General features: G+C 42.3%; 1 protein-coding gene across 2 annotated transcripts in view; it reads right to left on the reverse strand.

The window, feature by feature from the left end:
• The window catches only part of GNB4 (G protein subunit beta 4), a 708510-nt gene that overhangs the window by 162883 nt on the left and 520342 nt on the right, over window positions 1–25285 (reverse strand). For both annotated transcript variants that reach the window (XM_078665739.1, XM_078665738.1), the window contains one exon: window positions 12182–12344. In XM_078665739.1, the coding sequence (XP_078521865.1) occupies window positions 12182–12344 (163 nt within the window). The remainder of the gene's footprint in view (window positions 1–12181; window positions 12345–25285) is intronic.

Genomic DNA, 25285 nt, shown 5'->3' on the forward strand with positions numbered 1-25285 from the left:
AGAGTACCGCAATTGCACGCCCATGCTGACCATGGCCTCCTTATAAGCCCGAGAGCTAAAAGCAGGACCATTGTCCGAATGCAGAATGCCAATTGCGTATGTGCCGATAAAGACCCGCAAATCTTTTATAACAGTTCTGGCGTCAGCCGTTCGCTGGGGCCACATCCATATGAATCTCGTGCATGAGTCCACTGCGACCAAGATATATTTATAGTTACCGTCCCTTTGTAAGGGACCGCAGTGGTCTAGATAAACACAGGCTAATGGTTTATCCGAGATTAGAAGGGGCGTCTGTGCTGGACGTCTCACAGTTGATACTTTCATTTTTTGACATATTTCACATGCTAGAACATAGTTCCTTGTTTGTCTTCTCATTTGCGGCCACCAGTATCTCTGTTTTAATAATGATACTGTGGCTGAGACGCCAGCATGGGTAGAAGCAAGCCCTTCGTGTGCCGCTATTATTAGTCCTAATCTGTGTTCCATGTTTGGAATTGCCCTATCCCCCACTCCAGGGATTTGAGCAAAAGGAACATTGTTTTCATCTGTTATGTATGAGTACTTTAATGGAAAGCCTTTAGGGAGTGGTTCTATCGAATCCTTTTCAGAAGCGTTGACAGCTTGTAATATTTCGCTGTCTATTTTTGTTTTTGACCGGGTGATGGCAGCTACGGAAGCCGTTTGCACAGCTGCCTTCGCGGCCTCATCAGCCAATGAATTCCCTGCAACGTGAACGCCATCACGTTGATGACTCAGTGTATGTATCACGTGAGTCTTTGGTAGTTCTTTTTGTAAAAGAGCTACTTGTTCCCATAGCATTTTATGCTTGATTGTGCCTCCTTTCGCATCCTTGAAACCATTTTGAAGCCAGATCTGCAAGTATTCATTATAAGATTGAACGCAATAATACGAATCGCACACTATGAGTGTGGGGAATTCTCGATCGGTATTTTCAAGCGCCATCTTGAATGCTAGTAATTCAGCTCGCTGAGCTGTGCAATCTCCTAGAGATTGGGTCTTAGTTAGGGTTGGTTTTAAATTTCCCTTCGTGCCAACGACCTTTAACAATCGCGCACGCAGCACTGTAAGCTTGTTTACCCCCTACTGCGGGTTGTGCTGATCCGTCTGTATATATTATACAGCCGTATTGGTCTAGAGGCAGAATTTCGGTTGGCAGAGGACATTCGAATTCATATTGTAGAAATTCTTGTGTTTTTAAGTAAGGATCAAATTCGTACACCACGTCTGTTGCAGCAAGAGAGTTAGCCCATTGTATCCATCTCGGATGGAGTGCTTTCGCATTTGGAATGCTTGCCTTTGTTACCGCCTCTAAGGCTGGTATTGGTGTCACGATTATTATTCGTTTACCTTGTGCCAGGGCTCGTTCTTTTGCTATAGCTGTCTGTGTTGCTGTAAGAATTTTTTCCGTTGGGCTAAATTTCATTTCAGCCTTAGTGTACAAGTGCGATTTAAATGCAATTGGTACCTTATCTCCCTCATTAGAGGTTAGGTATGTGAATCCGCATCTCCCTGGGATGACTCGGATCACAAGGTTGCGTGTATTATCACGGGTTTCTAATTTTGTTTTAATTAGCATGTCTGTTTGTAAGGATCTCAAAATTTCTGTGTGTGTTTGAGTCCAACTGGATCTTTTAAAGTCTGGTTTAATTAGATCATAAAGGGGTTTGACCCTTTCTGCGTAATTTGCAATGTATGTTCTTCCGAAATTTAGGAAGCCTAGAATTGACTGTAGGTTTTTTAGTGTTTTAGGAGCTTGGATTACGGCACATTTCTCTAGGAAATTGTCTGCCAGGCTTTTACCTTCACTTGATAACTCATATCCTAAGAATAGGACCGTCAGATGGGCAATTCTGGACTTTTTGAAGTTGAATTTGTAACCCTCTGCAGCGAAACCAAGTATTATGGTGTTCACTCTTTTCAAGTGAGTCTCCAAGTCATCATCTGTTAAGTAAATGTCATCGACATAAGATAATGCTTCATCATCATATTGTTGTAGTAATTCTGTTACTCTCGCTGAGAATACCCCCGGTCTATTCTTGTACCCCTGGGCTAACCGACAGAATTGTTTTTGAGTGCCATTTACTGAGAATGCAGTTAAATATCTGCTCTCTGGTGCTATGTTTTGACAAAAGAATCCGTTGGAGATGTCCAAGGTTGTTTTGTATTTTTTGCGCACTATGTTATTCATTAGTGCAGCACTGTGTGAGTTTTGCACTGCAAAAGTTTTGCAACATGTGTTAAGGTGTCGGTAATCCAAAACTAGACGGTACGAATTGTCTGGTTTGGAGACCGGAAACAAAGGATTGTTCATTTGTGAGGTGCAAGTTTCAATCACCCCCTGGTATTCTAGCTGATCTAGTATTTCATTTACTTGTTTTTTAGCTTCTTGCTTAATTGGGTACTGCCTTTGTGCAGTAGGTTGTGATTTTAACTGGATTTTGTGAGGAGGAGAATCCTCATCCCATCCTACATGATTTTTATATAAAGCAGGTGCTAAGGCCACTGCCCACTTTCTAGCAAGTGTGTATTTTTTATGAATCGGTATTTGATTCGAGAAGGCAGGCATAATTACTTCTTCGCCATGAGGGCACTCCCTGACAAACTCTGGTGGCCAGTCTTTTTCAGCTAGAAGGATGTCATAGCCTTTGGAGAGGTTATCCCAAAATAGTCCCCTTATTTTCCTAGTCTTATCTCCCTCTATACGTAATGTTATCTCGTATATCTTGTGGGGCTTGCTAACTCTGGTGTCTGCAGTTTCCACTTGAAGATATTCATTCGTGTCCACTGTCTCCAGATGATTCATAAGGACTTTGCGAGCTATGCTCACCTCTGCTGCGCTGTCTAGCATTGTCTGAGCCCACTCTCCGTTTTTCAGTTGTGTCCTCAGTATTCTCGGCATTGTTAACTACCTTGATACTGGCTACCTTCTTTTTGGGAAATTGTAATTTCTTTTTCAGTTGAGCAGGTTCCTTGTCTTTGGACTTGGCGTGCTCTTCTGATCGTCCTCTTCTTTCCGATTTCTGCGAGGAATTCTGAAAAGATTGAGAGGGACGTGTATCAATGTCTTGATATCTATCAGGTTTTTTAATATTATCCCTATTTCTAAGGTTATATCTATTCCCAGAGGGTTCACTCTGGGGTGACCTTTGTCTCGGGTTTGGAGATTTCTCTCTTCGCCTAGGAGACCTTCCTCTGGACTGGAATTTCATTTCTTTAGGATTGGATTGTTTGTTTCCATCCCAGTTCTTTTTTGGTGAATTATTATTATTAAAAAATATTTTTTCTGGACTTGTAGTCAGTTGCGGTTTTACTGGTATTCCACCTAGACTATCTCTGCCTAGTTCTTCATAGGATTTTTCTATGATTCTGGCAATTTCAGCTGGTTGGTCTGCTATATCTGTCTCTTTTAACCTCTGGCGGATCGCCACGTTTGCTGCTTCACCCTTTATATTGGCTAGTAATATAGCCGAGACCTGCTTGAAGTCTTTTAGTAATTTCATACCAAGAGTTAAAGCAGGTTCTGGACCGTATTCATCTTGAATTTGTTTTAGCACATCTGGTATTACCGAAATGGATGGAACACCGTGCGTTTTTGTGTAGATGGAAGCAAAGACTGTACCCCAAGTGTCACAGTCCTCAATGTGTGGTGCGATTCCCATTGGGAGACATATAGTCAGAATCCTGTGTTTTTCCAATGGGGTGGTGTCAGGAAACACCGCCTCTATTTGGGTAATTTTCTGTGCCAACCAGAATGGTATTTGTTCCCGTTTAGCTGGAACTTTACCTAGGCAGGATTGGATGTTCTGTGGTGTAATTTTATTTGTGTTCCCCTGGTGAGGGGTCAGCTGTGGAAGTTTAATCGCTGGCTGAATTGTTGAAGTCCGCATTACATACTGAACTAATTGTCTGTGAATTTTTAGTAGTTGTTTTAGCTGTATTAGCAGCTCTGCTGCAGGCATTCTTTCGATGTCTGGATATGGTGTGTATCCGGCTAGGACCGGCCACGTTGCTCCTGGTCTTCCTAAAGGACCGAGCCTTGTAATGTGATTATTATGTTTTAGGGCGCCATCAAATAAGAGCAAATGCTCTTGGAATTTGAGTGGTACTTCCACCTCCTCGAAAGGAGTGTACTCATTAGGAGGTTCCTCTACTTTGTAATAGTGGAAGTACTTTGTTATAGTATTAGCTGCTGGAAAATGTATCCATGTATAGTATACCTCTGTCTGCCGATATTCGTGTGCCTCGATTACGAATATGACTGTGCCACCTCTAGGTGTCAGTCCATTTTCTATAAGTTTTAAGGTTATAGATCTCCTTTTGGCGACCGGAATGAGTATTATATCCGCGTCTGCTGCTTGCATGGTAGCATCAGCATCTGCTATTTCAGTAGCTAATCTAGTAACCTCTCGTTCTTCATCGCTGTTCATTTTGCTGACAGGATGGTATTATGTTTATTTGTAGATCAGGTTTCTTTATGGAAACAGAGATTAGATGCACAATATTTTGGAACTGTTTTATCCTTCAACGTTGACTAGACCAAGAACCATACATAGGAGTTCCCTCCTGCGAGGTTTTGGAGGATATTATAACCTTTCACCCACTCCAGACGTCTTTGGAGTATTTGGGAAAAGGGGTCTGAGTGAGAAAGCACGACTGAGATACTCTAAATGTCTTACGTTAGTTTTATCGCCCTTTCCAAACACGTTGGGCGCCATGTAGTGTAGCTCCTATTTTCCCAATAGGCTCTGCGCATTGGAATAGTACCTACAGCAGTAAAGGCCTAGGCCAGACGTTAACTAGGTCTACTACTGTCGATGCTAGACTTAATTTTTGGGTTTGCCAGCTAAGCTCAGAGTTCGCTAGAAGCTTTCTCGAATGTTCAAGGAAGGATTAACTTCCCTGATTAGACAAGAAGGGATTTAGTTTCTGACAACCATAGAACATGACAACTTTGCTCTCCCCTAATCAAGAGTCAATCTCAAGAGTCGTGTGAGCACAAGGCAATTATTTTACTCAGTCAGTACGTGCATTCTTAGTCTCATCAGAATGTAGAGAAAAGGAAGAGACGGGCGTGTTCAATAAAAGATGTTATTTATTGATCAGTCTCTTTTCTCGTACAAGAGAAATGGATCGATATTATTGCAATACTTATAGTTAAGTAAAGTGCATACATTAGAAGCAATAGTATAAAATAATACTGTAAAAACATTGATATGGTTTCTGAGCCATATGATGTTTTAAAATGATTAAAATATATTTACATACACATATACATTTGACTAAACGTACTCAACTGGTGTTTCTAAATACGCCTACCCCGTGTACCTGACCTAAGTCTAATACGTGGGCGGGAATAGAAAGTTACAGTTTAAGTTAAGTTTGTTTTTGCCAAGTGAATAACTAAAGAATTCTCTAGGAGGGATTATTCAGTTCTGTACCTGGAATTTAGGATGAGTGAGGAATGGTATCTCTTTCTCTGCTCTCGATATTCCAGGCTGCCTGCGAGGGCTACCCGGAAGCGCCGGTGCTGGGTCTCTCGGCTTGAGATAGCAGCGCGTCTCTCAGCGCGTCAGGAAGGCGGGGCTGCTGCCTGCGGGGTCTGCTTCTGCTCTCGGCTTCGGCAAGTATGGCTGCTCCGTCTTGTCACCACGCGTGTGTTTGCATAGGGCAAGGTCGGCAATATTTATACCTTAAAGGTGCCGGGATTGACGTAAGGATGGACATAGGTACGTCAATAAAGATGTCATACGACTTGCTCGTTAGCACATTCTTTACTAAAGTTCTCTGTGAAATCAAAACAATGGCCGCACGGATTATCCAGGTTGTCATAGGTTTGATTTGTTATGAGAACGTCGTATGCCTTATCAGGGGCTGGAGGAATGTCGCTTGTCTAATTAGATCTCAAGCGTTATGACCTAATCAGATAACACGTTCCTGTGCCGTAGTGTGACTGCGTCAGATAACGGTATCTGCATCATGGGGGATTTCTTGCCTCATGGGCTGACTGTTAGTTGACTAGCTAGGTAGTTTAACCAGAATAGGGTTAGGAATAGGGGGATCGATTCAGAACCTATAGAAATACACGACACAGTCTGAGTGTGTGACATCATGAGTGTGTACAATACATTCTTAACACTACCCTCTGATAAAACCTTACTGCTCGCTCACACTACCACAAATAGAGAGTAAGGTATTATCTAATTTGACTTCTCCCTACCTTTGGGGTTCTACTGGACTCTTACTTTGGTATATTATATACAGAGCCAGTTCCCACAGTGTATACTTGAAACATTAATTGTTGCCTTGCTTGAATCTTTATATTTTGGTTGTAATAACTTTAGCATATTTAGCTTCTGTTTCATTGTCTTTTAAAATAACATTTCCCTTTCTAGTGGGATATCTTTGATGCCTGCTAAGCCAGAAGTAGGTGCAGTTGATCCATAGTCTAGCTGTATGTTGCAAGAGAAAGGTGTCTTTTTGAAGTATAGTGTTTATTTTGTGGCCTGTGCTGATAGTTTTCTTCCAGATCATATGTCAATAGTTACATTTACTGTTCGATACATCCACAATTTGTCGAGTTCTACTTTGACACAATGTTGTTTATTGTTGTCTGGCTACTACAGAATTATAACAAGGCCATTTGGGATGGTAAGATAACACCACAACATCTTCTGAGGGAAGATCTTCTCTGCTAGTAAAGAGAGGAACTCAAAGGAGTTCCTGCTCATTTTTAATCGTTTGGACAGGGGCAAAGTAGCAGCAAGCAACTCTAACTGGTTTAATTACCATTCTAGTGCCCAACGCAGAGAGGGAGCAGAAGACAATACCTTGGAATTTATCAAGACGCCCACCAGAAGTGCAGGCATTTGCAATTACATTGATGTTCTAAAGACATCAGGCACACAGTAAACAAAGTGTAAAGAAGAACAATCATAAAAAGGGCCAGTCAGATGACGCCCCTTGTCCAAACAGCCTACCGGTTTTCAGAGGCAACGCTTACGTTTGGGCGGGCAAACTGGCTTGCATCTGCAATCATGCACTAGCAACTAAGGAAGTGCATGATACTTGGCTCGGAGCCATTATCTGCCCAATATTTAAGGGGGAGGGGGGACCTTGCCATTACCACTAAAGCCATATATTTTGAAGGCTCACTATTCACAGACTTGGTACACTAGACCAGTGAGCAGGAGACAGGTCCATTAAACTAGACTAAGGAAAGGAACAGGCACATTGCCTCGCCTGACAGTCCTATGGCTACCAAACGACAAAACCATGCTCAATTCCTCATTATTATATGTTTTGTTGACTTCAATTCAGCATTTGATTTGGTACCCAGAAAAATCGTATGGTAATCCCCTAATTCTGCGAGAATGATCCTATTACATACCAAAACTTACTTCTGTAAAACAACTGGAGAGAGCAGCATAGTATCTAGTAAGATATAAACGGACACAGGATTGAAACACGGCTGCATTTTAGCACCATTGTAGGTTAACATTTTTTTGGGCCGATTTTTCAACATTTTTAGCTAACAAACGCCCATCCTCCAAAGTATGGTGGTAGCCCGCTCCCAAGTCTTTTATACGGACAATTTTCATTTAGTGATCAAGGTAGGTTTTCAGTGTTTGTTGAAAACCCTCCTTAACTATCTCCTCTCAACTGAGCTAATAATAAACCTCTGTAAAATTAAAGTCATGATTCTGGGGAATAACAAAATTATTCACGGAAATTGGGGCCTGAATGTCAGCGAAGTGTGTAAGAAAGCTGAATACTAATACTTGAACTTGCTTATCGACAACCAAGGCTCTTTCTTACCCTATAAACTATACATGAAAAATAGAGCCACATTCTGTTTGCTTTAGAATCATCACACCCTAGGTCGGCCCCAATGCCTAAAGTAACATAGGCAAAATTACTCCCTATGCTTGCCTACGGTACGGAAGCGCTGAGCGCGAAAGAGGCAAAATTGTTCGACAATTTAACTACAATGGTTTACAAGAGCGTTTACACAACACTCCTCACCAGCCCAACTTCGATTAGAATTTGGCTTAGGTATGCAATTGATCGCCTGAAAAGGAACATTATTTAAATTGGGCTTTAAATTTCGCCAGCCTCAGCTATGCTGGACCACTTGCTCTGGCTTGAAATTGAGAACTCAAGCGAGAAAAAAGCCTATAAAGCGTTACTGACAGGTGTCATAAGCTGATCTGCAAGCAGAAGGGCTATGGAATACGCCATCGCCTTTGCCTCTTTCAAAAAATATCTCTCCAGGAACATTAATTAATTATCACAGCTGGAACGCAAGCAAGATCTGTCAAAATGTACCCACGCTTTGACTGTTATTAACAGGTATCCTGTCATTACAACTCAACTTTTCTTCGGAATACCTCTAGGAAAAACTACAAAGTATAATCATTTGTTATACAACCCTGGAGGCCTTCTTACTTTAGACCTAATGCCCAAAGTAGCATAATCCCAATGCTTGCAGCATTGTAGAATTTGGCTATTTCAAGGAAACCATAGAGCAAATTATGTGTGCCTGTCGAGCATTGGCACCAATTAGAACAGCTTGCCTAAAAAATTGGATGGGGCTCTGCCCCTGCAGGCACACAGTAGTAGCTTCAATTCAAGTTACAAACTTTTGTTTTTGTAAAATTCATGAACTTTGTTTTCAAACTTTGGCATAGTCTGAAATAAATGAATTACTCTGGGGTGCACAGTCTTTTTAAAAGCATGTTTATGACGTTTTTAAATCTGGTGTTTTATGCAATTATTTTAATCAACTGGCATAAAGAAATTTGAATTGGGAATATTGTGTTCTTGTTTGTCGTGATAGTCCCACATTAAGGCAAAGGGAAGACTGGCTGTGAGGGGATATAATGAGCGGAGCACATCCCTTATGGCGCAGCCTGGACAGTACGACTCCCAGAGCAGCTAAACCCTTGAAGATACTGCGACCATGGAGAAGGCCACTAGAAAAAAGGAGACTAATGACCCTGACCAGCCCCTGGACGCCGCCGCGAGAACACCAGAGCGGACAGATGGGCTCTAGCTGGAAAACTGCAAAAATGCTGCAGTAGACGCTATCTTGAAAGCGATCAAGGAATCACGACATGCGCTGGAACTTAAAATTGATACACTCGTCGTGGACCAGAGGCTACTCCGTTATGATCACAGTCGGCTAGCTGAATGGACCATAGAAGAATAGCATCCTGAGGTGAAAACGATGAGGAAAGACCTGACAGCAAAAAATCATAGGGTGAAGGTCCTTGAGGAGCGGGCAGAAGATGCTAAGAACAGAGCCAGACGGAACAATCTGCAGGTTAATGGCCTGACGGAGTGCGTTGAGGATCAGAGTGGGAACATGGTCACGTTCCTTGAGGGCTGGCTTTGTGTGGAGGTGGCGCCAACCAGCCTATCCCAATTTGTTGCACTTGAAAGAGCTCATTGGGTGCCAATGCTCTCTCCACTGATTGAAGCGAGTCATCAACTGGTGATCACCAGAGTCTTGAACTTCAAGGACCGAGACAATCTCCTGTCCCAAGCATAAGCAAGTGGAGAGATCAATATATACAATAAAAAGATCATGATTTTCCCAGACTTTTCTAAAGCAGTGCAACAACAGCTGCCTTCATTCAATGAGGCAAAACACCACTTGCGAGAACTGGGTATTACTTATGTCATGATCGGCTTTGAGTTAATACGAAGACTCGACAAAGTTCTTCACAGCCCCGGGTCAGCTTTGGGACTGGATTGTTCAACTTCCCGACCAGGAGAATGCCCCCTCGCAAACATCTTCTTCCTGGTGTTCTCCTTGAGATTGACCGTTATTACGTTTTCCCCAATCTTGTCATGGCAACCCCCTTGACCTACTCATTTATTAATTGGAATGTTCAGGCTTGAATATGACAAAACAATATAACATTTATGCCCGTATACAGAGGGGAGTTCATATTGTCATACTACAAGAAACCCACCTGACCCACCCGGAGAGGAAGGAACTAAACAAGCACTGGAGAGAGCAACGTTACGCTATGGAATACTCTGCATTTTCACAAGGTGTACGGATAATTGTGGGCTTTCTCAATTACATTGCTGATTGATAAAGTCTGGTGTTACCATCAGAAAAACGTCTCTTTAGGAAACCTGAGCGACCAAGGTTAATGAGTTTATCTATCACTTAGCTTTGAGACTAAACAGGGGAATTGGGTCGTAGTTATAAAACGTGAATGGTCCATTTGACCGGAGCAGAATAAGTATGAAGGTTACAGAAGTCATGGGAATCGCTTATCAAAACTCATGTTCTATGATGGTCGGATGGCTTTGCCTTTGTGAGAAGTCAAAACAGCACATTTTAACTTCAATTGAATGGTATTTCAAGCCACTGTATCAGTTATCAGACTGAATATTGGACTCCCCGGAGGATTTCTTCAAACTTTTCTAATGTTAATGGAGAAGTCTGCTCAGAGATCCTCATAAACGCTCCCCACTGAACTCTGGATGTGGGCCTAGTGCATGTTCTTCCAAAATCTACCGTGCAAAGCTTTCAGATGCACACCACAGACTGGTTGCTGGGAATAGCATAGGCATGACTTTTATACAAACCTTAGGCACACAGTTGAGTTTTTGGCCACACCCTGCTTCCACGCCACTGAACTAATTTCAGATGTGCGTAGTAGACTGAGGATGCCAATTCACTTTAATTTTAGACTCTACTATGTACAGCCTATGATTCAGTACAGCATCCTTGTACGTTCTATCACCACATCAAATTTAGGGTAATTATATTCTGTATTGCAGAAGCAAGGAGCAAACATTCTTCTGAGACTGAATTGAAAACAATATTTTTAATCCTCCCAGTCTCTCTATTAAAAACGATGTCTGGCCTGGATAGTTTGGGAAACTTGTTATGACTGAACAAAGATGGCCTTTCTAATTCCTCACTGAAGTTTGTGGAGGAAGATAATTTTGTTTATTTCAGGTAATTGCCAATAGAACTTAATACAATAAGCAAATAATTTAAACCTTAAGGACAATTTAAAATGATGCTCAAAGGATACATAAATATCATAGTATTGACTACAAACGTAGTCTTAGAACATAGTGAATAAAATAAAAACATGAGTTATTGGAGGCAACAGATAAGACACCATGATCCTGGTTATTCGATAATAGCAACTTGCCTGATTCTCCAGGCAGTAAGTGTTGTAAGAACTAAACAATGTTATATTGCAATTCCTGTAATGAACAATGTAAGTAACCATCTTATTGCTAATTGTGTGCAGTTTTAGTAACCCTCATACATTCACCATTTTTCAATATACCGTTGCAATCCAAATTCAATGTGTGAAGTGCTTTTTTTCTATTTAAAGTGATTCTTATAGGTCACAGGTTTTTGCTCCCGTAAATTAGCCTACGAGCTTTAACACAGCAACAATCAACTTCACAGTGGAGATCTAGATTATGCCAATTTACAGTTAAGGAAATATTTAGTTTCATACCTCCTACCACGTGAGATCAAATCAGTAAGGTTCACATCAAAACTGCAATTTTGTTTAGAGGTAAAACCCCCTCCAGTATCAAGCTTAGGAGATCTACAAATAAGCGACTATGGTGAAAGAAATCCTATGCTCTGATCTATAAGAGCTAACCAGCTAAAATGATTCACTTAAATGAAACTCAAACGTGGAGGTAATTTATTGGGTGGATGCATTAGAGGTGGTGCAACCTATAAATCATGGTTACACAATCTGTTGCTGCTGCCCTACTAAAAGGAATCAATGTTATTTCAAATCTAAGCAAGAGCCTCATTCTGAGGAATAGGCTCAGGTCAGAGTAACTGAAAAGGCCAGGAGTCCCTGTGGAAGACTTGCAAGCCGTAAAAGAATTAGAACATGAATCACCATTTCACTGGAGTTGAGGGGTGGCGGCATGTATTGAAGGATAGAGGAGGCTGGAAGGGGCCTGCTAGAACTAATTCTGTGTTCGAAATTGGAGATGGGGTGACTTGTAACTCCCATTCCTGGCTCGCTCGCAACTCATTCCTGCTTGAGACAACAGGTAGCCACATCGGAGATTGAATATGCCGGTCTCTCGTATATTTTATTAATACATTTTAGGATGCCTATAAAAAGTTAGTCAACATAAAAACCAATCTGACCTGTATGTCCTGGTAATTCTCGGCTTACTCGTACGTTTCCTTCTCGGGTTTTCAAGTTGTAGATAGAGCATATATTGTCTAATCCTCCACAAGCAACATAGTTTCCAGATGGTGCATATGCACATGTCATTACCCAAGAGGATCTCAAAGGAATAGCATGCATCTGTAAAAAAAAAATATATATAGGTTTCATAAAGTGACATACACAAAATTAATTTCAACACGTGCCAAAAACAAAATAACATCCAATTTCAACACTACATATTAAAACCTTAGAACAATTCAAGTAAAATTCTATATGTATAAAATGAATTAAAAAGTTATAAAATGCATTAAGAGAAGAAACCATTAGCAGAAAAAGGATAATCCCAGCTCTCATCTTGCTGGTTTGCCTACATACTAATTGTCTATTTTAAGGATGGCACAGTTTACTTGGGCCATCAACACCGTCATTACTCTCATAGCCCACCCGCTATAATCTCTCATAAAATTCCAATCCCATCAATCTGAAAGTAGAGACTTCTAAATGGACTGTTCCATAAATTATAAAGAGCCATTTAGAATCTCCAAATTCCAACTTCTAATCAACCACATGACCGTAGCTGATTTTTGTTTTAGAAGACGACACGGGGGAAAAAAGGAATATCTATCAAAATGAAAAAGAAAATAACAGTCACTGATTGAGAGTTGACAACAACCAAAAACTGTAGTGGATGAGCTATAGCTGGCCCATTTTGCATACTTTTGACACACATCGCCTCCATACATGGCAAAAATAGCCAATGAACATGACAAAGCCCATCTACTTCCGCTTGCAGAGCCGCTGCGTCGAACCCCTTGGCACATCGAAATCGACACTATCTGCAGCACGCATTGGCCTGGGCCAGGATTCGGCAGAGGATTCAATCAAGTCCTTTACTCTCCCAAGCAGACATTCACCAAGTTCACGCTGGCATCCCTCATTGTCAACACCACATTACTGCAGCGCCTACACACGTGGTGAGTGACTACACTGGGGGACTTGTTCCCTGACTCTCAGTTCATTGACTGCCCGACAGTGGTTGCTGACACCGATGGAACTCCCTTAGATATTTTCACATACTACCATGTTCAGGCTTTAGGCAGGACACAGTACCCTACATTTGCCCAGGAACCCCCCGCATGACCTACACTGTCAATGTTCCTGACTGCTCTGATAGTACGACTCATGGTAACCATTCTCTACTATCCCATCCAAGTAGAAACCCCATTGCGTCATCTTTGTTTTTTTAACTCTTTAGTTTGAAACCATGCTCATCATACAAATTTTATAGTCAAGATATGGCAAATGTCACAGTACATTCATGGCAGCTGAAAAATGGCAATATCCCAAAGAGGAACATTAATCACAATCAGTAGGGGGGCGCTTTTACGGCTCATCACATGTCATAAGGCAGTGGCCAACTGCCCATCTTGTGCACAGCGTCGTCATTCTCCCTGCACATCAATACTCCCTGTACGCTTACCAGGCTCCCCACACCTTTTCCCACTTCTTGGGGCAGCCCCTGCTTTGATAAACCATGGCACCAATCTAGGTCAGACTTCCAACCCGTTAGTCTAGGCGGATCGACACTTACCCACACTCTTGCTATATTCCGTTTGGCTACTCCCACAGAAGCCAGAGTTTTTTTATATTTAGGCCAGGATTCCTACCAGACACTGCTAGCAGGAGCCACTTTGCGTCCATAGGTACCTGGAGTGACATTACACCGGACGTGACCCCAGTGACCCCCCTCCAGTACTCCTGAATCACTGGGCATTCCCAAAGAATATGATCAAATTTACTGTCCTGGCCACAGCCCCGGAAGCACGTTGATATGGGAGTCCTCCAATTTTGCCTAGTCTGGTCCTTGAACAGTTGCATAGACGCAGAATTCTAAGCTGGACTAGGCGGAGCCTAGCCCGTATCGCTATCTCATGTGGATTCTGAATTGCTTCCCCCCAGTCATGGTCCTCTAAATCGCTAACATCCCCCACCCAGGCTCCCTGCAAGGCCATTAGAGGATCAGGGTAGTTGTTGACCCGTTTCTGGAAGATAATGGAAATCACCTTGTCTGGGATGTGTTCCGTAAGGAGAAGGTCCTCCAGAGGCGAAGTCTCAGGTAGTTGTTCCCCATCTAGTATGTCTTCCCGCAGGGTGTGCCCTAGTTGCAGATATATCTATACTTTTCCACTTTCCTCAACTCAAATTCTTGGCTAAGGGTTTCAAATTATATGAAGGCCTGGTCTTGCCAGCCATCTCCCAAGTGTTCTATTCCTATCAGTTCCCAACCCAAGAAGCCCATCAGTCCAATCACCTCGTGAAGAAGGTCACTATCCCATAATGGGGTCATGTTGGTGAGCCGACCATTCCAGCCCAAGAACTTCGCAGCCTACCTTCGTACTCTGACTACTGTCTGGATGTGCTGCGGCAGCCCTCGCTCTGTCCTTCTCCGGTAGAGCGATGTTTCATAGCCTCTGCGACCTATCACCTCTCTATCCATGCTATATGCCGTCTCTCAGTAGTCAATGAACACAAGCAGCTTGACTGGCCAGTAGTATTTGGTTATATCTGGAACTGCCAGCCCACAAAGTATGCCCCCCTCTGAAGCTTGGAGTGCTCTATGCGCAGTGTCCCCCTGCTACAGGAATGTGTGGACTTTATGGTCAATTTTCTGGAAGAACTCCTGTGGGACCCTATAGGGAGTGTTTTGGAGCACATATCAAGCGTAGGAGTATAATTATCCTGTATGATGCCGCTCTGCCCATCAGGGAGAGAAGTAAAGTACCTAAGTGTAGGGTCTCCCCATCCCATCTCTCTAGCGGCAGGAGAAGGTTTTGTACAGTAATTTCTAGGTTCTCGGGTTATATGGATCACTAGGTATTGAAAACTCACTATCATCAAAGGCGATGTGCAAGACCGGGGGAACCGCAAATGATCACCTGATAGTGGGAAGACAAGTGACTGACCAATTGAGGCGATATCCAGAGTACCTGCCAAAAAAGCGTAAGAAATGCAGGACCCTAGCCTAGCCCTGTCCCTGCTTTGTGCCCTTCTACAGGGGATTTGGGAGATGGCTCCATTGACCTGCACCCTAGCCAACGGTTTCTGGCAGAGGAGCTGGACCCAACCACAGAATTCCGGGCCAAGGCCCAACCGTGTAAGAGCTGTGATTATATAGTTCCACTCAATACTATTGAATGCCATTTTGGCGACAAGGGACTTTTCTAGGGCTGGGTCCTATCCCCGCAGTCTAATTTCAAGCATCACCCAAATACTCATCGTAAATTCAGATGGGTGCTTATATGTGGCATAAGGTCAAGATGTACAATTGAAGTAATGACTGTGTGCAGTCTGGACACCAATATTTTAGCTACAACCTTGGCCTCTACATTTAGCAAAGATATAAGTCTAAATGAGCCATATTCCGTTGGTGGTTTGCCATTTTTATGTATGATTACTACTGTGGCAGTCTGCTGGTTTCTCTGCAGACATGGCCCTTTCTGCACCTCCTGAAACATGACCAGAATATGTGGGGTCACCTTGTCCTCATCGCCTCGTTTTACAGCTAGAGAGCAGTGGAAACTGTATCCAAACCCCAAATAAGGATTGGCCAGATGAAGGTGGCCTGACAGGCGAGCTTTCCCCTAATGGGTGGCTACGTCACTAATTAGGGAAACGCTCATTTTAAAATATCTTCATCATATGTACCATAGTCCCCATCAGATGTTTACACTTCAATTTAGTGCCCACTTTTGCTGCATGTTGTCTGAGCTGGATTTATGCATCTTTTGTGTCGGTGTCAAGCGATAGCAGACTACTGGGAGGGAGACGGCAGGGTATGGTCTGAAATGCTGGGAATAAATGGCAATCTGACACCTAAGCTAGCCCTTTTGAAATGCACTAGGGGAATCCCAAAAGGGATTCGGAGCTTTGACACAGTAGCCCTCCTGCTGGCCAAGAGGGGAGTGTTGTGTGTGTGTGTGTATGTGGTGTGTGTGTGTGTGTGGGGGGGGGAGGGTGTTGTGCGTGTGGGGGACTGTGGTCGACCAAACACATGAGACTGGATGAAGGATATGGCCTTCTGCAACGACCATCTGGAACTTTACTATTCTACACTGCCGCAGGAGGATTGGCCCAGGGACAATTAGGGTCCTCTACAAGTGTATTTACTGAGTCATGATATTGAGTACCTGTCCCCCCTATGGCAAAACCTACATAAAGGAATTGTCGACCCCTGTGGTACTTTGTTGGCTGTGTCGAGTGGGCCCTATGCATTACTGTAGGATTAGCTGCACTATGCCAGGAGTGCGCTGTCAGACTGACTCCGTTAGAGCCTAGTGTTGGGATCTATGCTTAATAGAACTCTCTGTTAGTTGCTAGGTGTTTAGAATGTTATCTATTGAAGTTGTGCCAGTAAAAAGAAGCTGTGGAAGGAGCTGGAGGTCTCTTCATGTGCACTGATTAAACTCAACCTATTTATCTACAACCAATTTGTATGGCCCCTTCTTTACATTGGCGACGAGGTGGAGAAACTCTGGCAGGGGACAGAGTATTTTGGACCTTCATCCCTGGATGGTACTACTTGGAGCTGGCAGTATACATTTCCTCCTTCTAATTTTGATGTGGACTCTTACTGGATTTCCTACCTGGTGTTCCTTCGCTACCCTCAAGTGAGTGCTGATGACTTTTCTTCAAAAATATATCCAAATCCTGCTCCCCTTTCAAAGTGCATTCTTCAAATAATTTTAAACTGTAGCGCGCTTACCGTCACGCTCCTTTGCATCGTGACGCTTCTCTTTGGAACTCAACATCTTGTTTACATTCGCCCTGGCGTCTTGAAGCTGCCTCATCGTCTTTCCTTGAACTATGACATCACCGCGCCGTCGCGCTGCGTGACCCCTACGCTTGCGGCCATCTTTGATTCCTCGTTGCCTAACAACCGGAGCTCTGTTCCCGATGCGCTTTCAGGAAGAAGTGTTTCTGCATCGGGGAAAGAGGCGTCCTTAACCAGACAACGAAGAAGGGTAAACGAGGAAAGGTAAAGGCGTCCTTAATCAGACAACAAACAAAAAGTAAACGAGGAAAGGTAAAGGAGTGAAGCTGGACTAAAATAAACTTGGCTACATTACAATTGAAACACGCAGGTTAACTTTCTGGGTACAACCTCAGAATATATAAGTAACGGTGTTAGCTTTCTAGTGAAACCTTGCACTGGCACCTTAATATGGCTGAACAAGCTTTTGCTACTCCTCCTGCTTTTCTTCCCACTCCCGGTGAGCCTGTAATACCGTGGAAAGAGTGGAAGAAATTGTTTTTAACATACATTCTTGCTACAGGTGCAGATAAGTTTGGGCCAATTCGCAGACAAGCAATTTTACTCCACAATTTGGGAGTAGAAGGTAGAAGGCTTTATGAAAATTTGCCTGAAATCTCTTTGGGCATTGGGAATGGGCAACCCAACAATGTTTATGAGACGAGTATGCAAATGCTTGAGAAAAGATTCATGACTAAAATTAATACTGTACTAGAGAGACATAAGTTCTTTTGTCGTACGCAAAAGAGTGAAGAGGATATAGCAAGCTATGTGGCAGCTTTAAGGGGCCTATCTATCAATTGTCAATTCGAAAATCTGAATGATTCTTTAATTCGTGACCAAATAGTGAGATGCACCAATAATAAGAGTCAGAGAAAAGTTACTTATAAAAGACTGCACTTTGGAAGAAGCAATTCAAATTGCTAAAGGACTTGAAAACACTGACTTGTGGATAAGAGAAATGGATAAGTGCACTAATTCAGTAATATCCAAGGAAAACTCCACAAAACAATCTGAGAATAATGAGAAGCCTTCTCTTGTTCAAACTAGTGTCAATGAAACGAAGATTGTTAAACCCCTAGGGAAATTAGATTCCAAATCTACTGGTAAATCTCCTGACAACTTTCGTCCTAATCCTGTAAATTCTGCACAACAGGGAAGTTTTCGCCAAGTAAAATGTTATAGGTGTGGGGCCCCTGGACATATAGCCTCTAGCACACGTTGTATGGCGAGAAATGTCATTTGTAGAAACTGTGGAAAAAGAGGACATTTGGCCAAAGTTTGTAACATGAAAACCCAATCTGTCAGTGAAATTGATGACTATTGTGAAAATGTTCAAGAGTTCATGTTGTGCGTTGATAGTGTGGATGAGAAACATCCTCAGCATCCTGTATGTTTGATTGATGTTCCTAATGAAAGTACAGATACGTTGGAAAAACCACATAGTCTGATCAGTTTTGATTGCAGAGATCCTAAACATCCTGGATCTAGGGACGTCGAAATGTTAATCGATTCAGGAAGTCTTTACACATTATTGTCTAAGGACATGTACATAAGTGTTTGGGCAGATGATAATGATTTGTCCTCTTGGAGATCTCCGGACATCAGAGCTGTGGGATATGAAGGCAAAACCATAGACATTTTAGGATTGAAATGGATGGTAATAACTTTTTCTACTAGAAAAGTGTTTGGAAGAGTTTACTTGACCAAGCAAGGATCTAATTTGCTTGGCTGGCGTCACCAGAAAGATTTAGGCATTGTGTTAAATCCCAATGCTCTTGAACCAGTATCTTCTTTTACTGTTCTCAATATTGATGGTTTTGAAATTGATATAATGAAGAAATTCCCTGATGTCTTTACAGATAAACTAGGTAAATTAAAGGGGTTTTCGCACAAAATAATTTTAAAGAAAAATGCAGTGCCTGTAGTTCACAAAGTTAGAAATGTTCCACATTTGATGAGAGCTCCCCTTAAGGATGAGCTAGATAAGTTATTGAAGTTGAAAATAATTGAGCCTATTGAAGCCTCGGAATGGCTCGCGCCCATTGTGGTCGCGCCAAAGGATGGAGGAGCGAAGATTCGTTTGTGTGTGGACCTGCGAGACTTGAATAGGAATATTTGGGTAGACAGACAACCTTTACCCAACATTTCTGAAATGTTGAGTGCAATGGGTGGGGGAGTGATTTTTAGTGTGATTGACATGTCGGCTGCATATCACCAAATAGATTTGAGCGAGGAATCACGTCACCTTACCTCTTTTGTAACTCCCCTAGGAGCTTTTAGATATTGCAGAATGCCTTTTGGCCTAGCATCTGCTTCAGCAGTATTTCAAAGAGTGATGCAAAAGGTTTTGGCGGGTGTGGAGAATGTCTTATGTTTCCAAGATGATGTGTTGGTTATTGGCAAAGATTGTGAACACCATAATAAGGTTTTGACGGAAGTGTTAGTGCGAATGAGTAGAAATGGGTTGACTATAAAGAAAGAGAAATGTCAACTCAAGCGTGATTGTGTGACTTATTTGGGTCATGAAATTTCGGGCCTTGGAATCAAACAAAAAAAAAGCATTGTTTCTGCGATCAATAATGCTCCTACACCAACTTGTAAAGATCAGCTTAGGTCCTTTTTAGGCTTAGCGGAATATTGTTCAAAATTTATTAAAAGTTTTGCTGATGTTGTAGAACCTTTAAGATTACTAATGAAGAATGGTGTTGTGTTCAAATGGAGTGAAGATTGTGAGGAAGCATTTAAGAGTGTGAAAGAGGGAATTCTACATGCACCAACCTTGGGTCATTTTGATATTCAGGCCAAAACTTTAGTTACCACGGATGCAAGTAGTGTGGGGCTTGGGGCAGTATTGTCTCAAATTTCTGATGGTGTTGAAAAAATTATTGGATTCGCTTCTCGGAGGCTTCAAGGGGCAGAAATTTCTTATTCTGTAATTGAGAGGGAAGCTCTCGCTTGTACCTGGGGTATCAAGCATTTCAGGTATTTTCTGTGGGGTTTACCTTTTAGAGTAAGAACAGATCATAAACCCTTGGTGCATTTATTCAAAGGTGGTAGAGGTCTGGAGGGGAATGTGACTCCTAGAATATCAAAGTGGATATTGTCAATTCTGGAATACAATTTTGACATGGAATATGTCAAAGGTGAGAAAAATGTAGTTGCAGATTATTTGTCCAGGATGCCGATTGTGTCTGAGGGATTCGAAAATGATGAGTTTAGTACCAGTTGCAATGAGATTTTAGCGTTCGACAAAGTTGAATGGGAAGATGCTATGAGCAATGACCAATTATTGAAGACAGTAATAGAAAATGTAACTAGAGGTTGATCTAAGGAGTCTTATGGCGATGTCCGGTTGAAAGGTTTTTATCATGTTGAAGGGGAATTGAGTGTTGCAGATGGAAAATTATGGCGTAGAAATAGATTGGTTCCACCATGCAGTCTCAGATCTAAAATTATGGATCTAGCACACAAAGGCCATTTGGGTCGTAATATGACAAAGAGGAGAATTCGAGAATTCTACTGGTGGCCAAGTATGGATGGGGAGATAGATGATATTGTGAAAAATTGTTATGCTTGTGCAAGTAGTGACAAGACCAAAGTGGTTAGAGAACCTCCCATCGTTGTGTTGAGTTTCCAGAAAGTCCTTGGGAGAAATTAGCTATAGATTTTTTGGGTCCAATCCATAAACTGGGAATGCGTAACAGATTTTTGATGGTACTTGTGGATTATCATTCGAAATGGTTTGTAGTAGAGTCTACTGAGTTTATTGACACTAGAAGGGTAATTGGGTTTTTGGAGAGAGCGTTCTTGAACGAAGGTATTCCGAAAACTTTAATATCAGATAACGGTGTGCAGTTAGTTTCTAGAGAGATGAAAGAATTTCTAGATGGAATGGGAGTTTGTCATGAAAAGGTTGCGTTGTTTAGGCCACAGGCTAACGGATTAGTAGAAAGGGTGAACAGATTACTAATGGAAAATATTCAACTATCTCTTGCCAATGGTATAACGTGGTCTGATGAATTAAAAAAGATGATATGGTCTTACAGAGTTACTCCTCACTCTATTACGGGTGTATCACCGTTTGTTTCTCTTAAAGGTCGTGAACCTGGAGTAAAAGAAGTTCCGGGGTGGTTAAAAAATAAAGAATGTGTGTGGGTCAATCGTAAGGAAGTGAAATATAATGTTGATAAACAGCAAGCTAATACTACTTTGCTGTATAACTCAAGAAGAAGAGTACGTGAGAACAACTTCAAAGTGGGTGATTGGGTTGTGACAAGAAAAGGTGGAATTGTGGTTAAAGGTGACAGTAAATTCTCTCAACCCAAACAAATTAAGAGTGTCAAAAGAAATGTTCTTATATTGTCAGATGGTTCTGCTTGGAGCTGTGGAAATGTTGCAAAATGTTCAACTCCTTGATGCATCTTTGTCCTTCATGCAATTTTGATCTTTTGTACTTTAATCCCATCTTCTTAGAGATGTAATTGTATTGCTATTATTCATGTTCTATTTCTTTTAATTATTTATAATGGGGGAGATGTGTTGGGATCTATGCTTAATAGAACTCTCTGTTAGTTGCTAGGTGTTTAGAATGTTATCTATTGAAGTTGTGCCAGTAAAAAGAAGCTGTGGAAGGAGCTGGAGGTCTCTTCATGTGCACTGATTAAACTCAACCTATTTATCTACAACCAATTTGTATGGACCCTTCTTTACACCTAGCCTGTCCACCTGTGGCTGAGAACTCTATATCCCGCCATTATCATGGTCATCACGCACCCCTTGTACTGAATGGCAGTCGCAGTCTTTTGTAGGGTTTTGTTTGCCGCGCTGTATCAATTGGTCGCTGTTATATTGCTGTGCTTTCCTTACTTACTTTAAAAAATGTCCCCAGGATACCTTGGGTCATTAATTGGTAGAATTACAGTTGAAGGGGTGTTGACATTTAAGACAGCAATTCTGTGTCTTACTCAGCAACCATCTGTCTCTGGTCATGTTTTACCACCCTTCCAGCTGATAGGCAATACTTTCTTTTCTGGTACAGATGCCGTGCTGTGGCTGTTGGTAGTGCTACTGTAGAGCTTGAACAATGGTGATGCTGGTACATTTTTTGGTTTAAGTATTAGTGTATCTTTCAACAATTTCTACTTTTTGTTTAAGCCATTCTCTTTTTACGGCCTTTGCCTCGGATATCATTTGGTACTGTGTTTCGGATATTGGAGAACTGAAGAGAGCAGATCCAAAGAATGGAGAGTTCTGCTGTTAATCTGTCTTACAGTTGAAAAAAAATGACCATAGGGATCGTCTTAGCAAGAAAAGTTCATTCCGCAAAGTCAACAAATACACTAAGGTCAGAATTTTGAAAGGTAATGGAAAAACAGACAGCTGCTTTACAAATTGGAAAAAGACTTTGGCAGATCACATGAAAACTTACAGATATCTCCTAGATGGTGTTGTATTACAGGTACTTATGACCGTAAGATAATGGAACTTCTTTAGTCATAGACCAATGACTTATGATCAGTGTTCGGAATCTGAAATGAGAAGCAGGGTGGACGTTGTAAAGTACAGTGCTCAAATACAGGGGTGAGGAGTTCCAGAGAGTTGAGCCTTTAAGGTGGAAGAATTTACCACCAAATACAATTAGTGGAGGCAGATCTCAAGCATCTGGGAGGCTGATAAGATGGGACTGGGCATCAACAATTCAAAAAGCACTACTTAGTAAAAAAGATTTGTGACCTCTGCTAGATCAGAAACTTATGGAGTGAAAAAATGGTGAGTGTTAAATGATTACAGCATATTTCTGGACTCAGCAATTTAGTTGGGGATTTGATTTGCACACCAGTGTGCAAGTTATTACAGTAATTTAAAGAAGATAAAAATACAGCTACTATTAAGGGACTACTCTGGGGCACAAGTAGAAGAGGGAGGATTTAGTAAAGAAAACAAAAGGTATGTATGGAATGCTTGATAAGAGAAAAGCTACTTGCATGTAAATGTAGCTCTCCGGCATTGCCATCTTTCATAAATGTGCATGCTTGAATCATTGCCTGTCGTCAGGCTGGAAATCCCTTATAATCTTAAATAGCAGTAAACAGTGTTAAAACTGCAATCTGCAATACTTTTTATGGATGCGTCTAAAAGTTTTGATTCCTTGTCAGGAGGTGGGGCGTTGCCTGTGGTTTGTGAATTGGCCCTTTTACGTGCATTAGACACCACAAGGGAGTCTAAAGGGACCTGACACAATGTATATTGGGTCGTTGGGAGCTGCCATATATTTTTTACCTATTCTAGGGTTAAGAACCCTGGCCCTAACGGGGTCTTTAAATACTTCTGGTGCATGTTTAAGCAAGCCCTTCAACATTGGTAGGGTGTGTGGACCTTTGTGGCTGAGCGAAGGTTTCTAATAGGAAGTCTTCCTTTAAGTGATCTGAGTGAAACTGTACCCCGGGATATTGTGCAACCCTGGTGATTAGTTGCGCAAACCCTACATTGTCATCTGGAGGGAATGGGCGAGAGGGATATAGGTCCGGGTCATTTTGTAGATCCGAATCAGTATTATAATCCTGCCAGGGATCTGGATCTTGTGGGATGGTATGTGCGTCGTCATCATCCCCTTGAGGATTTGTCTTCCCATCCCTATCCCCATCCCCACCCCCATAATCACTATCTTCATCTAGTGGAGGAGGTGAAATTGAGGGTTGTGGGAAATGTACTGGAGAAATTAGTAGCTTGGGATCAGGAGGAGGAGGAGAGGGTGGATGAGGTGTAAGACGTGGAGAGGTATTAGTGCCTATATTTCTTTTTTTAGGAGGAACTGGAGCATCTTGTGAATAGTCCGGTTTCCTTTTTGGGGTGGAAGTAATATAACCAGTCTCTGGATCAATATGTATTGTTTTCTGCTTTGGATTTGGAAGGTCTGGTACAGTAGGGTGTTTGGATCCAGTGTCCTTTTTCGGAGAGGAAGATTTATGTTCCGTATGTTCCTTTGCCTTATGAGGGGTTTTATCCGGTTTAGGCTTAGGTGTATGAGTTTTAGGTTTGGGACTTTTTTCGGCTCTGAAGACTTCGGTTTAGGCTGTTTCGGCAGCTCCGAAATCTTGGTTTTTGGCTGTTTCGGCTCCAAAAGCTTGTCTTTTGGCTGTTTCGGCGTCTAAGGTATTTTTGGCGCCTGTGGTGACACATTATTGTGTTTGGGCTTCAGTGCCAAAGGTGTTTTATCAGTACCGGAGTGGGGCTGGCTCGAGCCAGAAGGGTTATTTTTCGGTTTCATAGCCGGGCCAAATATTTGGCTGTTGTGGACCTAGGCCATCTAGGTGTTACCGGAGCATCCTGTGTGGGAGTGGGTAGGACAGGGGTCTCGGTACTCACGGAACGCTGAGCTGGTGTGACTGCGTCGGAGTCATCAGCCTCGGAGACTGAGATCTGTTCTTCCTCAGCTCCTTGTTCTGGAACGGTATCGGGACCTGGTTCAAAGATGTCCAGAATCGAAGTGCTTCCCTGGGATGTTTCATGGCGTCGAGCCAGACGATCAAGGATGGTGTTCTTGGACCTGAAAGATGAATAGGCCTCGCAGGTGTTTTTTCGTGCTCCGGAAAGAGGCAAAGATTACACACCTTGTGTAGGTTCGTGTGTGGGAACTTAGCACCACATCCGGGGACATTTTTTGAAGGGAGTCCGTTCCATCGAAGTCCAACGTGGTGGGCATGGGTAGGTCCAAAGGCCCACGTCGAAGTCTAGGTCGAGTAGCTTGATTGTAGAGGATGCACGTTGAAAGGGAACGCGATCGAGACAATACCGTCAAGAGGTAAATGATTGCACGTCGAAGGGGGTTTCGATAACTACACCAAGCTGAGCGCAGCAATTCACATCCGAAACAGATGCTAAAGAAATACAATCTGAAGATGGACTCGATGCCCATGCTCACTATCACCATAAGGAGGTGTCACCTATACCGTGACTACAAAGACTTCTTCGAACAAAAACAAAGTGCAAACATCTGAGCCCAACACCAGACGGCGATCTTTGCTTTAGTATGGAATCTACAGCTCATATGCCTCAAACATACATTTACTAGGATAATCCCTCTCTCAACTTATATGATAAACTGCCTGCATGTTTCTTCTAGTCACTTTTCTCTCTACAGTTTCTGCAGCAACAAAAATGGGCCTAAGGTCAGATTTTACATATCAAATTTGGGAAGAAAACTGTTGAATCTCAATAGATTATCGCGATCAGTTGCTTAAGAAGGAGCAGTTTCTGTAATGTAACT

The sequence above is a fragment of the Lissotriton helveticus genome, chromosome 11 (genome assembly GCF_964261635.1).
Source record: "Lissotriton helveticus chromosome 11, aLisHel1.1, whole genome shotgun sequence".
NCBI lineage: Eukaryota > Metazoa > Chordata > Amphibia > Caudata > Salamandridae > Lissotriton > Lissotriton helveticus.